At 43.4% G+C, this 17477-nt stretch overlaps 1 protein-coding gene across 1 annotated transcript in view; it reads right to left on the bottom strand.

Annotated features, from left to right (window-relative positions):
* Nucleotides 1-17477, bottom strand: part of snd1 (staphylococcal nuclease and tudor domain containing 1) — an 813248-nt gene that overhangs the window by 774063 nt on the left and 21708 nt on the right. The window contains exons 4-9 of the mRNA XM_068005235.1: nucleotides 13275-13356; nucleotides 9299-9459; nucleotides 8174-8265; nucleotides 6751-6909; nucleotides 3638-3744; nucleotides 535-625 (exon numbers count right to left, since the gene is read on the bottom strand). Coding sequence (XP_067861336.1) covers nucleotides 535-625; nucleotides 3638-3744; nucleotides 6751-6909; nucleotides 8174-8265; nucleotides 9299-9459; nucleotides 13275-13356 — 692 coding nt within the window. The remainder of the gene's footprint in view (nucleotides 1-534; nucleotides 626-3637; nucleotides 3745-6750; nucleotides 6910-8173; nucleotides 8266-9298; nucleotides 9460-13274; nucleotides 13357-17477) is intronic.

Genomic DNA, 17477 nt, shown 5'->3' with positions numbered 1-17477 from the left:
AAACAGCCATTGTTCCTGTCCACAATTGCTGATCAATGATTTTTGTTGGAAATTCTTGATAGGCAAGAACCAGATTGAGTTCAGCTTCTGATGCCCTCCATGGTAAAATTTACTGTTCAGGCTCATGAAGGATTCCCATTTAGAGAAAGTACAGAATGGTAGCCCTGCACTTGAGTGACAGGGCAAAAATTAGGCCAATATAAAGTTTACATACAGGAAGCGCATCACAGCAGGGGTTTGAAGCTACAAGTCTCAACCGCCAAGCTCCTGTACTCAGCCACATGTCACCAGAAGGTACTACCCCAACCACCCAAAACATGGAGTAAAGGTGAAAATATCAGAATGCATCTACTCTGCAAAGCCATACACCTACATTTCATTATCTATAATCAGCACCAGTGAAGCTTGGGAGCAGGATACCCACCTGGCTATGGCACATGATATAGGAAATTCAAAACAAGGAGAATATACACTTTAAAAAAAAATGTACATCTAACTACTCCCGACTACTAATTTGCAGTACTGGACACCAACCTTAGCCACAAAATGCTTGTCCTTTTGGTCCATGTTAGCTGTTGGAGCCACATAATCTTTCCATATCCGGACTTTGCGTTCTTTGGCAGATCTGTCAACACAAGAGAGTATTTTAAGTGTACGAGGGTTTACCTTCAGCTACAGAGCAGGCCTGCCAACTCAGCCGAGGGGGTGATCGCTCAGCAGCACCAGACCAGAAACCACACCTCCCGAACCTAAAAAAGGTACAGGGGTAGCAGTTTTAAAAAAGACAGCTCCCAGCTTACTCAACCTCAACGTATTCACCTGGAAGTACGGTGCAGCAAAACTGCATTGCTGTTTCAAAGAATGCAGACTCCCTAATTTGTGGGGGGGGGGGGGGCACACACCGAGGTTATCGGGAGGCCTGAGGAGGATGGGCTGGCTATCCTCCTCAATGCAGCCCCGCACAGCTAGGGGAGGGGTATTATGGGATGATCTCAGTGGAGCACAGGGATATTTGAATCCCTGCCAATTTCTAGAGGCGGACATTGGACCTATCCGATCCACTCCCGGTGCATAGTAACCGATGACTGTGGCACCAGATGCAACTCCGATCAGTCCAATGTCCGCGTCTAGTAATCAGCTGGGGCAGCCCATAATGTACAACCTCTGGCTATGCAAGGCTGCATCAGTTAGAGAAATACATTTCTGTGGCATCCGATTGCTGCATAAAAGTAGAGATCCTTGAAGTATTTGAGGCACACAATCCTTACATGACTGAAAGCAGGGTGAGCATTTCAATTTCAGTTTTTAAAACCAATAGGATTGAACTCTGCCATCTTCTTGAGGACCATAAAATACTGCATCTTAGAAGAGGAGGGGGATGAATGTGACAAATCTCCAAAGGGCAGCTCAGCAAAGAGTTTGGGAATCTGACAATGTAACAAGTCACTGCAAACAGCAGAGTGTAACGCACACATCTTTATTGCAAGTGTATTTTAAACTCCTGAGGCCTTGTCATATGTGACAAGTTGATGTAGCACCTCAGGAAAATAAAACTCATACACAGGCTCGTTACAAGAGAGCTGATCAATCACAAATGCAATGGCACTGGGACAGCATGTCTGAATGAGAAACAGCTATAGCTATAACTATAACTTTGTATTTTGTTTTTAACAAGCTGTGTAGCTCCTCAGTGGGTTAATGCATTGAACGAGACAGCATGGATACAGGACAGGATGATTCCAGACCCAAACAGCCAGAACAGTAGTGGGAGAAACAGTTGCCCACAGAATCTACGCTAGGGAGAGGGGATGAGCTTCCTGCTCCAGAAGTAGGCTGTTTGGACAGGACCAAGCTCAGCCACAATGGCCCACCAATACTCTCAGCTCCAATAAAGTAATGAAACGGGTAATTGGACAAGTACCTGAGGGCCATCTACTCGACTTGAACAGTGACTATACTTCAAAAGTACTTAATTTGGTTTAAAGCATTTTGGAATGTCGCTGTCATGAAAGGCTCTATATAAATGCAAGTTATTTCTTTCTAGTCCACCTCAAGTCAATATCTTCAAAGAGCAATCAGTGGAGAAAGTTCAAAGGAGTAAAGAACAAAAGTGCATAATCTATCAAACTTGCTCCAAAAGCAGCTGCTTTAAATCGGAAATGTGAAGTGGGAAGAGAAGGGGAGGTTGGGAGAGGTTGCTGAGTTATTCCTATCAAATTTCAGGAGCTTGGTGATTCTAAAGTGGGCTACACTATTATATGAAGATCATACACCAGCCCCATAGAGGTAGATTGAACAGAGCAACAATTCAACTACAAGGTTGTTTCCTTTTTCATCTACCTTTTAATTCCATTCATACAATGCAGCACTCCAAACCTCTGCCTACTGCCACTAGGTGGCGAGCACTCACAGCTTGTTCACCACTCCACTGTATTTTACTTGGTGATTCATAGTTATTGGATTGCACATCATAAAACCACTATGTGACCTCCAGAATGAAGATTTAGTTCAGAACAAACCAGAGCACAGTTCAAAGGAATATTTCATATGTATATGAACATTTTAATACTGCATATCAGATATTTCCTGGTCCTGCAAGTTCACTTCCCAAACATGAGTTTTTGACCTGGCCCTGAGAACACACCACAGTCTCACCAAGTTCACCTGAAAGCAGCACCATAAAATTTAAAACATACTCTAGTCGTAATGAAATGAGAGTCAGGCACTGATTTCAGAAGATAATCCACTGGTGTTTGCCCATCCTAACCACACGAGAGAGCATCAATGCCTCCCACTTACTGAGCAAACACCTCCTCCCAATATTGACATTCAGGGGAGATTTTACACTCATGATTCATTCCAAAAGTGAAAAATCAGAGGATTTGGGGGTGGTGGGGGGGGGAATAAAGAGAAATGCAAACAAAACCCTTTTACGGCACGTATATGAACACCATCAGTAAAGCACTGATTGGCAGGGGAGGAGATTAGAAGGGAGGTTCCCCATTTTTCCCTCTGGGCATTAACTCCTTTGGCAGGAGTCCCATGGGTACTGCTCATCATCCAACATCTCATCCAATTGATTCATATCTGACCCGAGAGGCACAGCAGGCTCATTTGGTGGTGGTGGGGGGGGGGGGGGGGGGGGAAGAAAGAGAGAAACAGCTGAGCTTGATCTAATCTTCACCCAATGTACATTCATACCACTATCACATGCAACAACCACAGCGGATTATTCCCTCCCTAGCCTAGGATTGCAGGGAACACCTGTGATACCCATACGACCACTCCAGACACAATGAAAGGCACATTTAACCTGGTGTACTTGTAGTTTGGGAGTGTAATATTTATGCTCCCTGGCATAACACTTATTGCCGTTACATTGCTTCCTTATCCAGAGCAGAATTTCTCAAGTAGCCCACAAAGATATTTTGGCACCTCCTTCTACTCTTAATTTTACCTGATCACACTGTATAAGCAATTGCTCTATTAAAACGTGTGAGGCGAGAAAAGCAATCAAATATGCTACTGTCTACCCAAATGAATTAAATACTCAAATAAATTCTGCATTATATTTCTGGCTACCTTTTGAGTTCCAAGAAATATTCTCTATTTCCCGATTCACAGTCATACCATTTACCTTTCACCAGCTCGAAGTTTTTCTGGGCCCTGGGTGTAAACTGCCATTGACCAGTCAACACAGCGAGCAAATCCTTCACGAAGTAGTAGCTCAGTGATATTACCATTCTGTGGATGAAATAAGAGGAATCTAGTGTGTGCACTTTGTTAAAATGCAAATAAACCAAAACAATTCTTCTGGATTTGTTAGCGAACAGATATCACAATTAAGCCTCCTGATTTCCAGTTACTTGCCAGACCAGATTAATTCCGAGGTTTTGGGTTCAAGTCCCTTTCCAATATTTGAACACAATCTAGGCTGCCACTTCCATGTGAGGAGCGCTTCAGATGAGATGTTTAACCAATCCCACTTTACCTGCTCCAGTGGACATTAAAGATCCTGTGGCACTATTCACAGGAACAGGAACAGAACTGCAACCAATGACGGATTAACAGGTCACTGACTTCATTGAAGTTTGGGGAATATTGCTGTCTGCAAAATGGCCAGCATGTTCACCTAAATACCAGCGGCTGCACTTCAAAGCATTCCATTGTGTAATAACATTGTAGGGACTCAACAAAGCACCATGGGCCTGAAACTGCCATGATCTGCGCAATTGAGGTTTTTGCATGTCGCACTGCTGGAGCAACGCACACCAATAGAACAGTGAACTGGCTGCCCCAAATTATTTGCCAGCAACATTTTGCCCTTGTGCAGGCAGCAAGCCCACCTGAGAAACCAGAAATTCTGAGCAGCAGGCTGAAATTAAGAGATGTGCACACCTAAAAGGCAAGTGCCTGCATGTACGGACAAACATTTCAGCCTTTATCAAGCTTCAAAATTATTTTCAGATAGGTCAGCTCTGGTCTAAGGGCGGGGTGGCAGAAGTGGTTTGGAGGGGGTAGGGGAATGATGCCAAGCATGAACAAAGTGAAAGGAAACCCAATGAAGGAGACCTGAAACAGAATGGTCGACTTGTGACGGAGTGGTACAAGTGGTACAGCATCCAACTCCGTTTGATAGATGGCTTTACAGACATGCAGCTGCAAGTGGTGGGTACAGGGAGGGTTGCAGAATTTGGCAATACAGGGCACCCTCCTCAGAGGAAAACAGTGCAACATTTCTGGCAACTGGTGGTAAACAGGCTCACTGTATACAATACCTGCAGGATCTGCAAATGAGGTAGAAGATGGCAACACACTTAAATGGATTCTGGCAAGGAAATAGTACCCAGCAGTACCATGAACCTTACGACAGTCCAAAGATTGCTTCTAGCAACGTGTTGTCCATTCCACACATACTCAACCATGCCAAGCCATCACAACTAAAGACAATTCTTTATGATCATATCAAAGCCTCAGGAGGGCACACCTTCAAGATGTATTACAGAACTGAAGACCTTCCTGCACTCATTTTTCACAGCCACAACACCAAGTAATTTTAAAATAACCTAGCTGCCTGATCCACAGTCACTTATTGATACCCAGTCAACTGCCAACCTTTGAAGACAACTTGTCAGCTGGTGCAAACAGATGCCACTTGAGTGCTCAAACTGTAGAAAGTTCTTCCTGGCCAAGGGTGGGTGCCAAAGGAACATCTGACATGCCCAAGGAGCTCCCACAGAATCTGCAGAACTGCCTCCCTGGGTAGTGGTGGGTCTGGGCAACCCATCTCAGACACAGACTTTCCTCTGATGAATCCTCTGGAAATGATAATCGCCCTCAAGCTCCAATGATGAGGAATTTCAAAAGTGGCTATCCCAAGAGCAGGAGCAGTTACATACCAAAGTGAAACTCTCCTGACCGATAGTTGATTTAAAAAAAAGTGGGAGGGATTTGGGAGGGTGGGGGGGGGGCGGGGAAGAGAAAGTTAGTTTAAATTGAAAAGCAATGGAAACAAAATTCAAAGAGGGAAAAAAGGTCAAAAATAATAAAACTTCATATCACTGGATAGATTGCTTAAGGCAGGCAGTGCCTTCTTGTGCCTGTAAATGTTGAAGACTGCCGTGCATCTCCTTTTAACAGCACACCCCAATGCCGTCCATACTCCTAGCACAAACCAGTGGAATAGTCGGGGTACAAGGCACGCTCCTTTTTACATTTTGTTTAGCCCTCTAGTGAGGCCGGTGCCATAAAGCTGTGCGAGTCGTGTTTGAGTCTCTTCGAGCCCCTATTTTCTTCTGCACCACCAGCATGTGGAAGCAGAATATTTTCTTGCTGCAGCCAGCAGCTTTTCCCAGCAGATGGCAGAATTGAGTAGCTTCAGCTGGTTCCAATCTTGCTGCATACTACGCAACAGCTTCTCAGCCAGTCTAACAGCACACCTACACATTAACATGGTGCACCAAGGAATTCCCACAATTCTTCACGCAGAAGGGTCCCAAATCTTAGAGGCTGGCAAGGGTACCCACCGAGTGCAGTTTAAGTTTTTCAAAAGATGGAAGTGGGAGAGAGATAAAGGTACAAAGGATAAATCGCCCCAACGGTCACCTGTCACAGATGTTGGCAGAAATAAGGGAGCATAGTGAAATCTACAGGCTACCATAGTCTAAACTACTTCCATCAGATGCACAAATGCCAATATTTAGCATCCACACATTCATCTGTTGGGATGATTAAATCTGCAGTACCAGAGGAACTGGGCAGTATACACAGCATAAAAATAGTCCAGGGAAGAGTTTTGGGAAAGTCTGATTATTGAGCATCGGCTAAACTCATGGGGCACACACTCACGAATGGCCAGTGTGACGAGGTATCAGTTGTCATCACCCAATTAACTATCTAATTATCTCAGGAAGAGGTCATAAGATGCAAGAGAAGTTCAGGCACACGAGGGTTCTTGAAAATGCATGTCATCCATATTATAACAAACCTGAGAATGGTCAATGGGACAGGGTAGAAAAATTTACCTTGCATCTAATCCATGCTGCTCCCGACCTGGAAGAATTTGTTGGGCAGCGCAAAGGGAGATTGACTATCTAATCTATATTATCCCTGACTTTAGAACACTTGGCACGAATACAGAATTGTTCCTCCTTTGAAGAAATTTCTCTACTACCTGTGCGCACACAATAGTTTCCAAATGGCACGGCAAGAGCATCATGTGGTATCATTCGGACCATCTCAAAAACTCACCGGGTGAAGGATGGTGCCCAGAATGACCTGATTCTGCACACTCTCCAAGATGATCTGGACATCCCTTTGCAGAAGGCGTGATTCTGTGAAAAACTTTGCTTCAGCGGCAAATGGTTCTGGTGTTTCTGCCCCATCAGCTTCACGTTTAAATGACGGGCACTGCGCAGGTAAAGGAGGCAAGATTAAGAAACTGAACTTATACTAGTGGATTACTACCCACAGCAGAAAGAGCAATACATAGCCGTTCTTAGTGCTTGCATTCTTAAGACTTTGCAGACCTGCAGCTGTAGCAATAAAAATTCTACAATGATTTGACTAAAAGATTTAACTTCAGTGATCCAGAAAGAAATTCTGTGGAAAAAGTGGACTACAGTACAGCCACTGGATATGGTCAGTTTGCCTCAGTTGATAGTACTCTTGCTTCTGGGTCAGAAGCTATTTGAGCATATTATCAAGGCAGGCACTCCAGTATAGAAACGATGGAGTGTTGTATTGTCAGGAGGTGCCATTTTTCAGATGGTATTTTGAACAGATCTGCCTGCATGTCACTGGAAAAAGGGGGGGGGGGGGGGGTGGGGAAAAGAGTAATGGTGGGGAGAGATGAAGTGCATGGGGGAAGATACCAAGGAGAGGTCAGGCACTCTCCCAGAAGGAGGACAGGTTACTAAGCTAACCTCACACCAGCTGGTTTCACAGCATCTTTGGCAATACCAGATGAGCATTTGCCCATGAGCATTTTATTTTAAAGAACAAAAAAACTCCCCAATGATTAAAAGCATATGTGTTGAGGGGTGATTTATTAAGTTACATTCTCTCTCACAGGTGGCAGCAGGGGAGAAGGGGGAGCATAAAGCCTCTGGTTGGCATCAACCCCTGGTAACAAGACTGCTCAAAAATTTAAACTCAAAGGATTACAGATGCTCACATGCATTCGTCATGGCAGTGTTACAGGAGCACAGATGCACTCTGACACTCTTTAAAGCATAAACTTCAGCAGCAGCAAAGTCTAATTCTGGAAAGGGAAATACTGATTTACCATCTAGGCCTTTCAAAGCAACAAAAGGCCACTCAACATAGTAGAAAACAATGAATAAAGTACCAAAATAACTAATAGGGATGTCCCGATTTTGGAAATAGAAGAGGGGATGAAGGAGAAAATTAAATGCCCACAGAATGTCCCCTTATCCTTGAATATTAGGCTTCAAGGACACTTGGGTTCTGATTGGGCAATTACCATGGGTGTGGTGAATTTTTGTTATGGTTTTTCTTTTAAGAAGTGTGGCACAGTTGGAAAAAATCAGTGAGAACAACAAGCTTACAACCTCAGTCATGTCCAGAATGGAAATCAGTCTGAATTTGCTCACAAGGCAGGTAATTTCAATTACACATGAAATGCAACAGAAATCTTGTACAACAGATGTACCTTGATGCCAGAAAGCATAACTGTCACCAAATAGTAGTCAGGCAGCAACAAAGCTCTCACCACACTTCCATCTCGTACATGCTCAATGACAGCTGTAAAAAAAAAACATTCAGGCTACAACCATAGAACATAGCATAGCAGAAACTTGCATTAATGTGGCACCTTTAATGTAGAAAACAAAGATATTTTATAGAATGGGGAAAGAAAAAAAATCAACTGACAGGGCCTGAGTCAAGAGTTAGGTGTTTTTTTTTAAAAAGTGAGAATTGAAGCAACAGATGGATTCAAGGAGTGAGTTCCAGAGTGTGCATCCCAAGGGAGTTGATGGTTCTACCATCAATAGGGAGAGGGAGAGTGGCTTGAACATCAGACAGAATTGCATAGCCAGAGGACATGAAAGGGACATAAGCCTACAGAAGGTTGAAGAGGTAGGGTGGGCAAAGTCATGGAGAGATTTGAAAATGGAGAATTTTAAATTCAATACATTGAGAGAAATGGAAAGTGATCTCAGCAGTTTGGTTTCAAACCCCATATGTAGATAGCTGACTGCAATGTAAATTCTCCAAGCTGGAGAACTAATTGGTCAGTTGCTGTGTGCAGAGTAAATGCTCCATAAATCTCTTAATTCATCCCTATAACACAGTAACGTCATGTTAGTTGCCCAATAGTCCCATGCCACTATAAAACTACAGTCAGATGGAATAAATGGATGGCTAACACCAACCACAATTCTTAGCAATTTATTGGGAGTGCACTGCAACAGTAAGACTTTATCCAAGCTCAGTCTTTGGCACTTTTAACAAGAGGGTGACAGTCTAAACAGTCCAAAGTCAAAGCTTCACAATATAAGTACTTGTAGAAAGTAAAACTCTCAGTATCCTGGCACCACTCATCACTTGTAGCCAAAACGGTGAAGTAGTGAGCATTTGGGATGTCCATGTCATTTAACCACACCTATGACATTGTGAGGGGCATCTTTTGTAAACATTGGTGAATTGGCAGTATTTGAGACACAGTTAGCCATGACTTACAGAATAGAGACAGCAAGAATTGAATACATCGAGGACTCAAAGATGAAGCATCAAAGGTTATAGTAGATAGGAAGGGTTAAGCTGGCTCACTAACCGTTAACTGGTTTTTGATGATTAGAGTCCACAAAATGGCGAGGATTCTCTATGGTGTATTTCAGATCTCGAATAGTGTGCAAACCACCTCCATCACCCCACATTCCTTTCTTAGCAGCTCTTGCTTGATCCTCAAGTTCACAAAGTCTGGCTTGCTCAGGGCTAAAAGAAAAAAACACAATTAGCAAATGGGGGCTTAAGAATGGAACTTCAGGCAAAATCCTGTGCACCATTCCTCAGCCAAGTGGGTAACATGCTCCCCCTGCCATATGAGCCTAGGAAGTATCTGCATGACCGAGGTTTTCTGACACCTCTTGGTCTTCACTACATAATGGGCTGATATTGGGATTTCATTATGAGAAATCTCTGGCACAAACACATACCCCACCATTCTAGGGCACAAAATAGTTCCCTGATGCTTTATACCACCTACCTCAAACTCTCTTCACAAGGATTTTCCAAGTCAGTTGCACCAAAATTCTACTAAATATCACTAACCATACTCTCATCGTGTCAAACAGTGCACAGCATAAAAGTAGCAAACTGTTCTTGTTTCCTAAATGCTTAGCACATTTCCTCCCCCAAGTTGTAGTCACTACAAGTTAAACTTGTGTTAGTCAGGGTGAACTGACCAGGGCTAACACTAAGGAAGTCAAGGATGGCATCAGGTTAAAAGAAAAAGCATACAACATGGTAGAGATTACTGGTAAGCCCGAAAATTGGGAAAACTTTAAAAACCAGCAAAGGATGATAGAAAGAATAATAAAGAGGGAGAAAATAAATTAGGAGAGTAAACTAGCAAGAAATATAAAAACTGAGTAAAAGCTTCTACAAGTATATAAAATGGAAGAGGGTAGCTAAAGTAAACATTGGTCCCTTAGATGAGACTGGGGAAATAATGGAAAACAAGGAAATGGCAGAGGAATTGAACAGATATTTTGTATCTGTCTTCACAGTAGAAAACACTAATATACCAATAATAGTAGAAAATCAAGGGGCAAAGGGGAGGGAGGAACTAAAAACAATCACTATCACTAAAGAAAAACTACTAGGTAAACTAATAGATCTAAAGGCTGACAAGTCCCCTGGACCTGATGGCTTGCATCCAAGGGTCTTAAAAGGAAGTGGCTAGACATAATGGATGCATTGGTTGTAATCTTCCAGAATTCAATAGATTCTGGAAAGGTCCCAGCGGATTGGAAAACCCCAAATGTAACACCCCTATTCAAGAAGGGAGCGAGACAGAAAGCAGGTAACCATAGACCAGTTAGCCTAACATCTCATTGGGAAAATGCTAGAATCTGTTAAGGAAGTAGCAGCAGAACATTTGGAGACTCAATACAATCAAGGAGAGTCAACATGGTTTTATGAAAGGGAAATCGTGTTTCACAAATTTATTAGAGTTCTTTGAGGAAGTAACAGGCAGGGTGGATAAAGGGGAACCAATGGATGCAGTATATTTGGATTTCCAAAAGGCATTCGATAAGGTGCCACATAAAAGATTACTGCACAAGAGCTCATGGTGTTGGAGGTAATATAGTGGCATGGAGAGAGGATTGGCTAACTAACAGAAAACAAAGAGTCAGGATAAAAGGGTCATTTTCAAAATGGCAATCTGTAACTAGTGGGGTGCCGCAGGGCTCAGTGCTGGGGCCTCAACTATTTACAATATATATCAATGATTTGGATGAAGGAACAGAGCATTTTGTGGCCAAATTTGCTCATAAAGATAGGTGGAAAAGCAAGTTGTGATGAGGACACAGTTTCTGCAAAGGGATATTGACAGGTTAAGTGAATGGGCAAAAATTTGGCAGATGGAATATAATGTGGGAAAATGTGAAGTCATCCACTTTGGGAGGAAAAAATAAAAAAGCAAAATATTATTTCAATTGAGAAATACTACAAAATGCTGCGGTACAGAGGGATCTGGGTGTCGTCGTACATGAAACACAGTCAACATACAGGTGCAGCAGGTAATCCGGAAGGCAAATGGAATATTGGCCTTTATTTCTAAGGGGATGGAGTATAAAAGTAGGGAAGTCATGCTACAACTGTACAGGGTGCTGGTGAGACCACACCTGGAGTACTGCGTACAGTTCTGGTGCCCTTATTTAAGGAAAGACATACTTGCATTGGAGGCAGTTCAGAGAAGGTTCACTGGGTTGATTCAGTGTATGGAAGGGTTGTCTTATGAGGAAAGATTGAACAGGTTGGGTCTATACTCATTGGAGTTTAGAAGAATGAGAGGAGACCTTATTGAAACATACAAGATTCTGAGGGGACTCGATAGGGTAGATGCTGAGAGGATGTTACCCCTCATGGGGGAATCTAAAACTAGGGGACAGTCTCAGAATAAGGGGTCGCCCATTTAAGACTGAAATGAGGAGGAATTTATTTCTCCCGGAGGGTCATGAATCTTTGGACTTCACCCCAAAAAGCTGTGGCGGCTGAGTCATTGAATACATTCAAGGCTGAGTTAGACAAATTTTTGATCAGCAAGGGAGTCAAAGGATATGAGGAAAGGGCAGGAAAGTAGAGTTGAGGTAAAAATCAGATCAGCCACAATTTCGCTAAATGGCAGAGCAGGCTCGAGAGGCTGAATAGCCTACTCCTGCTCCTCTCCAATGGTCTTAAACTTGGTCATTGGAAATTACTGATTAGGCTATCAATGGCTCAAGCAGTTAGCAACAGAGGCACATGCAGTAGGCAGGTCCCAGTTTCAAGCTTCTGTCTGAGTGAAGTTAGCTGATCTCAACCAGCAAAACAGTAGGAGTGTAACAATTGATCTCAACACCTCTGGGGTGATCAGGGAGGGAAGGGGGGGAGGGGGGAGAAGAGAAGACAAAATGCCAGGGCTGCCCACTTCAAAATGCTACTCAAAGCCCTGCTGGAAAAAATATATTCTTCTGCCTTGGCTAAGTTACCCTGGTAGCCAAATAGCCTGTCAACACCCACTACCTAGGCTCACACAACAAAAGGCCAGAGGGCACTCTATCTGTAGAACTATATCCCGATAAGCAGTTGATGCCTTCAGCAGGAGGGGAGAAAATTGGCAGAGAAAAAGGAAGAAAGAAAAATGTCAATTAATACTGTGCACTCCTGTGATGGATGATAAACAGGTTCCCACCCCAATCCTCCAATTCCCCACACAATGAGGTTTCCAATTTCAATCAAATCACTGGAGATGGCACATCCCCACAGGAGCAGGGAGAGAAAGTCAGTCAGTCACCTCTCCATCTGAACACAGACTGTCAAACTGGGTCAATGCAACCATATGATAGCACATCACTATGTTCTCAGATGGAGATTGGGGGTGGCAGGCTAGAGGGGACAGAACTAAAATGAGGGACAAATTGCAGCAGTACTTCAGTTCTTTCATCAAGGTGTTTAATTTAAAAAGCTAATGAGTTTTCCTTAATTCACCCCCTCAATGTAGAAAAGCAGCAAAATGGCACAAAACAACAATCTTCACCCATATAAATGCATGCAGATTCTATTACTTCTGTCCCACACTTTGAAAGAATCTCAGCAAGCTTCAAGGTAAAAATCTTAGAGTTGAACCCTGTTGTTCAGGAGTTATAGGGCTGCCTCATCAGGGACAGAGAGGGTGCATTGCTGCTGGACTCCTCGTCCAGACACATGGAATGGATCATATATTATTGACGTCAACTGGGATGGGGAGGGGAGCAATGAAAAAGGGAACAATGCTACAATCTGTTCCTCTTCATTACCCCCGTATCCCAAACTCTCCAATCAAATCTTATTCAAGATACTCAATCCCAAAACCAGTTTACATTTGCTGGAGAGAGAAAAAAAAAATCTATCAATGGGGAAAAACCAGTTGGTATTTCAAGCCAACACACCTTTCCCTTTTACCTTGCCCCTGCTGAGTTAGCAAGTGTAATTATACCATATGGATTATGGAAGTCCTTTCAGTTTTCCAATTCAAGGCCTTTTTTAAAAAAAAATATACTCACTTTGTTCCTCGAATTCCTTCTCTCCGAACTGCAACCAATCCCTCGGTTAACAACGATTCTGCAATGTTCTCCCCTGTTGTATCTGAATTACCAGAAGCATAACATTAAAAAAAACATTTCACAGTCCATTGATTTAGAAAACAATGCCACATAAAACAGCAATTTAGAAACCTTGTATGAAGATTCATCCAGCAGCAACTAGATATGTTTTATAAAGTAGTCAAGATTAGAAATTTCTGGATTGGGTGGGATTAGTTGAAGGCCACAACAGCATAGATGTTATGGTGTGTGGGAGGGACTGGGATTAATGGACCAAGCAGCCTTTTCCCAAACCATGGTTTAAACCACAAAAATGTGGCCTCCTCCTGTTCTTGTGTAACAGGCTCCTGGGGTAGAACGTCCTGCTCAAGTTGCTGCATAACAGGCTCGAGGGGCTGAAGAGCCTCCTTCTGTTCCTATTAACACTCGAGGCACTGACTGGCCTCCTGCTGTTCCGATGTAACAGGCTCAAGGGGGCTGAATGGCCTCCTGTTCCTATGCAATAGGCTCAAGGGGGCTGAATGGCCTTCCCCTGTTCCTTTGTAACAGGCTCAAGAGGCAGAATGACTTCCTCCAAATACACACATGTGCACAGTGACCAGTAAAGTGCGCTTTCTCTTGTTCTGCTCCTTTCAAAATGGTGATCAGCAATATCTTCCCAACCTGATAAAATAAGAAATAGGAGTAGGCCATTCGGCCCCTCGAGCCTGCTCCGCCATTCAATAAAATCATGGCTGATCTACCTCAACGCCACTTTCCCGCCCGATCCCCATGATTCCCCTAGAGTCCAAAAATCTCTCTCAGCCTTGCATATACTCAACAACTCAGCACCAACAGCCCTTTGAGGTACAGAATTCCAAAGATTCACAACCCGCTGAAGAATTTCCATCTCAGTACTAGCCGCATTTCTAGCCAAGCTGTTCCAGTACAGCTACAACACTGGCATCTACCAGACAATGTGGAAAATTGCCCAGGCATGTCCTGTCCATAAAAAGCAGGACAAATCCAATCCAGCCAGTTATTGTCCCATCAGTCTACTCTCAATCATCAGCAAGTGACAGAAGGTGTCATCAACAGTGCTATCAAGCGGCACTTACTCACCAACGCTCAGTTTGGGTTCAGACAGGACCACTGCTCCAGACCTCATTACAGCCTTGGTCCAAACATAGACAAGAGCTGAATTTCAGAGGTGAGGTGAGAGTGACTGCCCTTGACATCAAGGCAACATTTGACAGTGTAGCACCAAGGAGCCCTAGTAAAATTGAAGTCAATGAGAATCAGGGGGAAAACTCTCCAGTAGCAGGAGTCATAGAGCACAAAGGAAGATGGTAATGGTGTTGGAGGCCAATCATCTCAGCCCCAGGGCATTGCTGCAAGAGCTCCTCTGGGCAGTGTCCTACGCCCAACCATCTTCAGCTGCTTCATCAGTGACCTTCCCTCCATCATTAGGTCAGAAATGGGGATGGTCACTGATGATTGCACATCATTCAGTTCCATTTGCAACCTATCAGATAATGACACAGTCTGTGCCCACATCAGTAAGATGTGGACAACGTCCAGGCTTGTGCTGATAAGTGGCAAGTAACATTCGTGCCAGACAACTGTCAGGCAATCACCATCTCCAAGAGTCTAACCACCTCCCATTGACATTCAACGGCATTACCATCGCTGAATCCCCCACCATCAACATCCTGGGGGTCACCATTGACCAGAAACTTAACTGGACCAACCACACAAATACTGTGGTTACAAGAGCAGGTCAGAGGCTGGATATTCTGCAAGTGGCTCACCTTACTCCCCAAAGCCTTTCCACCATCTATAAAGGCACAAGTCAGGAGTGTGATGAATACTCTCTACTTGCCTGGATCAGTGCAGCTCCAACACACGAAGATCGACACCATCCAGGACACAGCAGCCCACTTGATTGGCACCCCACACACCACTCTAAACATTCACTCCCTTCACCACCGGCGCACAGTGGCTACAGTGTGTACCATCTACAGGACGTACTGCAGCAACTCGCCAAGGCTTCTTCGACAGCACCTCCCTAACTCACCATCTCTACCACCTAGAAGGACAAGGGCAGCAGGCACATGGGAACAACACTATCTGCACATTCCCTTCCAAGTCACACACCATCCCGACTTGGAAATATATCGCTGTTCCTTTGTCACTGGGTCAAAATCCTGGAACTCCCTACCTAACAGCACTGTGGGAGCACCTTCACCACACGGGCTGCGGTGGCTCAAAGGCCACGGCTCTCCACCACCTTCTCAAGGGCAACAAATGCTGGCCTTGCCAGCGATGCCCATATCCCATGAACGAATAAAAAAATGGTTGACACCTTATCCTAAGACTATGCCCCCTAGTTCTCTGCTGTCCAGCCAGGGGAAACAGCCTCTCAGCATCTACCCTGTCAAGCCCCCTCACAATCTTGTATGTTTCAATGAGATCACCTCTCACCACCTTCTAAGCTTGAGAGTATAGGCCCATTCTACTCAATCTCTAATAGGAGAGCCCCCTCATCCCAGGGATCAATCTAGTGAACCTTCGTTGCACCACCTCTAAAGTAAGTATATCCTTCCTTAGGTAAGGAAGTACTGTACACAGTACTCCAGGTGTGGTCTCAGCAAAACACTGCACAATTGCAGCAAGACTTCCTTACTCTTGTACTCCATCCCTTTTGTAATAAAGGCCAACATTCCATTTGTCTTCCCAATTGCTTCTGTACCTGCATGTTAACTTTGTTTCATGTACAAGGGCACCCAAATCTCTGAACATTTAATAGTGTCTCACCATTTAAAAAATTCTGTTTTTCTATTCTTCCTATCAAAGTGAATAACCTCACATTATACTCCATCTGCCACCTTCTTGCCCACTCACTTAACCTGTATATCCCTTTGCAGACTCCTTGCGTCCTCTCAGCTTACTTTCCCACCTAGCTTTGTATCAGCAAATTTGGATATATTACACTTGGTCCCATCATCTAAGTCATTAATATAGATTGTGAATAGCTGAGGCCCAAGCACTGATCCTTGCGGCACCCCACCAGTTACAGCCTGTCAACCTGAAAATGACCTGTTCATTGCTACTCTGTTTTCTGTCTGTTATCCAATCCTCTATCCATGCAAATATATTACCTCCAACCCCATGAGCCCTTATCTTGTGTAACAACCTTGTGTGGCACCTTATCGAATGCCTTTTGAAAATCCAAATATACATCCACTGGTTCCCCTTTTTCCTGCTAGTTACATCCTCAAAAGCCTCCAGCAGATTGGTCAAACACGATTTCCCTTTCATAAAACCATCTTTACTCTGCCTAGTCATACAATTTTCTAAGTAGCCCATTACTATGTCCTTAATATATTCCAGCATTTTCCCAACAAGTGATGTCAGGCTAACTGGCCTGTTTTCTCTCTCCTTTCTTGAATAGCAGTGTAACATTTACTACCTTCCAATCCACTGGACCATTCTAGAATGTAGTGAATTTTGGAAGATCATAACCAATGCATCCACTATCTCTGCAGCCACCTCTTTTAGAACCCTTGGATGTAGGCGATCAGGTCCAGGAGATGTCAGTTTGTAGTCCTGTTAACTTCACTACTTTTTCTTTACTAATATCAATTACTTTACGTTCCTCACTCATTAGACTCTTGCATCCCCACTATTTCTACTGTGAAGACAGGTACAAAATATTAATTTAATGTTCTTATTCTCTATAATGTCTCCTGTCTCAGCCTCTAAGGGATCCACATTTACTTTCACTACTCTCTTCCTTTTTATATACTTTGAGGCTCTTGCAATCTGTTTTTATATTTCTTGGTAGTTTACTCATTCTATTTTCTCCCTCTATCAATTTTTAACTCATCCTTTGCTGGTTTCTAAAACTTTCCCAATCCTCAGGCTTACTACTGTTCTTGGCAACATTATAAGCCTCTTTTAATCTAATACTATCCTTGGCTTCGTGAGCTGGCAGTGGATAGATCACTTTTCCCGTGGAGTTTAAGTCCTCAATCGAATGCATATTCGTTGAGAATTATGAAATATTTCTTTAAATATTCACCATTGCTTATCTACTGAAATATCTTTTAATCTAATTTCCCAATCAACCTTATCCAACTTGCCCTTCATATCTATGAAATTGGTTTTGTTTAAGTTTAATAC

The sequence above is a fragment of the Heptranchias perlo genome, chromosome 24, assembly GCF_035084215.1.
Source record: "Heptranchias perlo isolate sHepPer1 chromosome 24, sHepPer1.hap1, whole genome shotgun sequence".
NCBI classification, from domain to species: Eukaryota; Metazoa; Chordata; class Chondrichthyes; order Hexanchiformes; family Hexanchidae; genus Heptranchias; species Heptranchias perlo.
The sequence above is the reverse complement of the archived record's forward strand: the minus strand, read 5'-3'. Positions and strand labels throughout refer to the sequence as shown.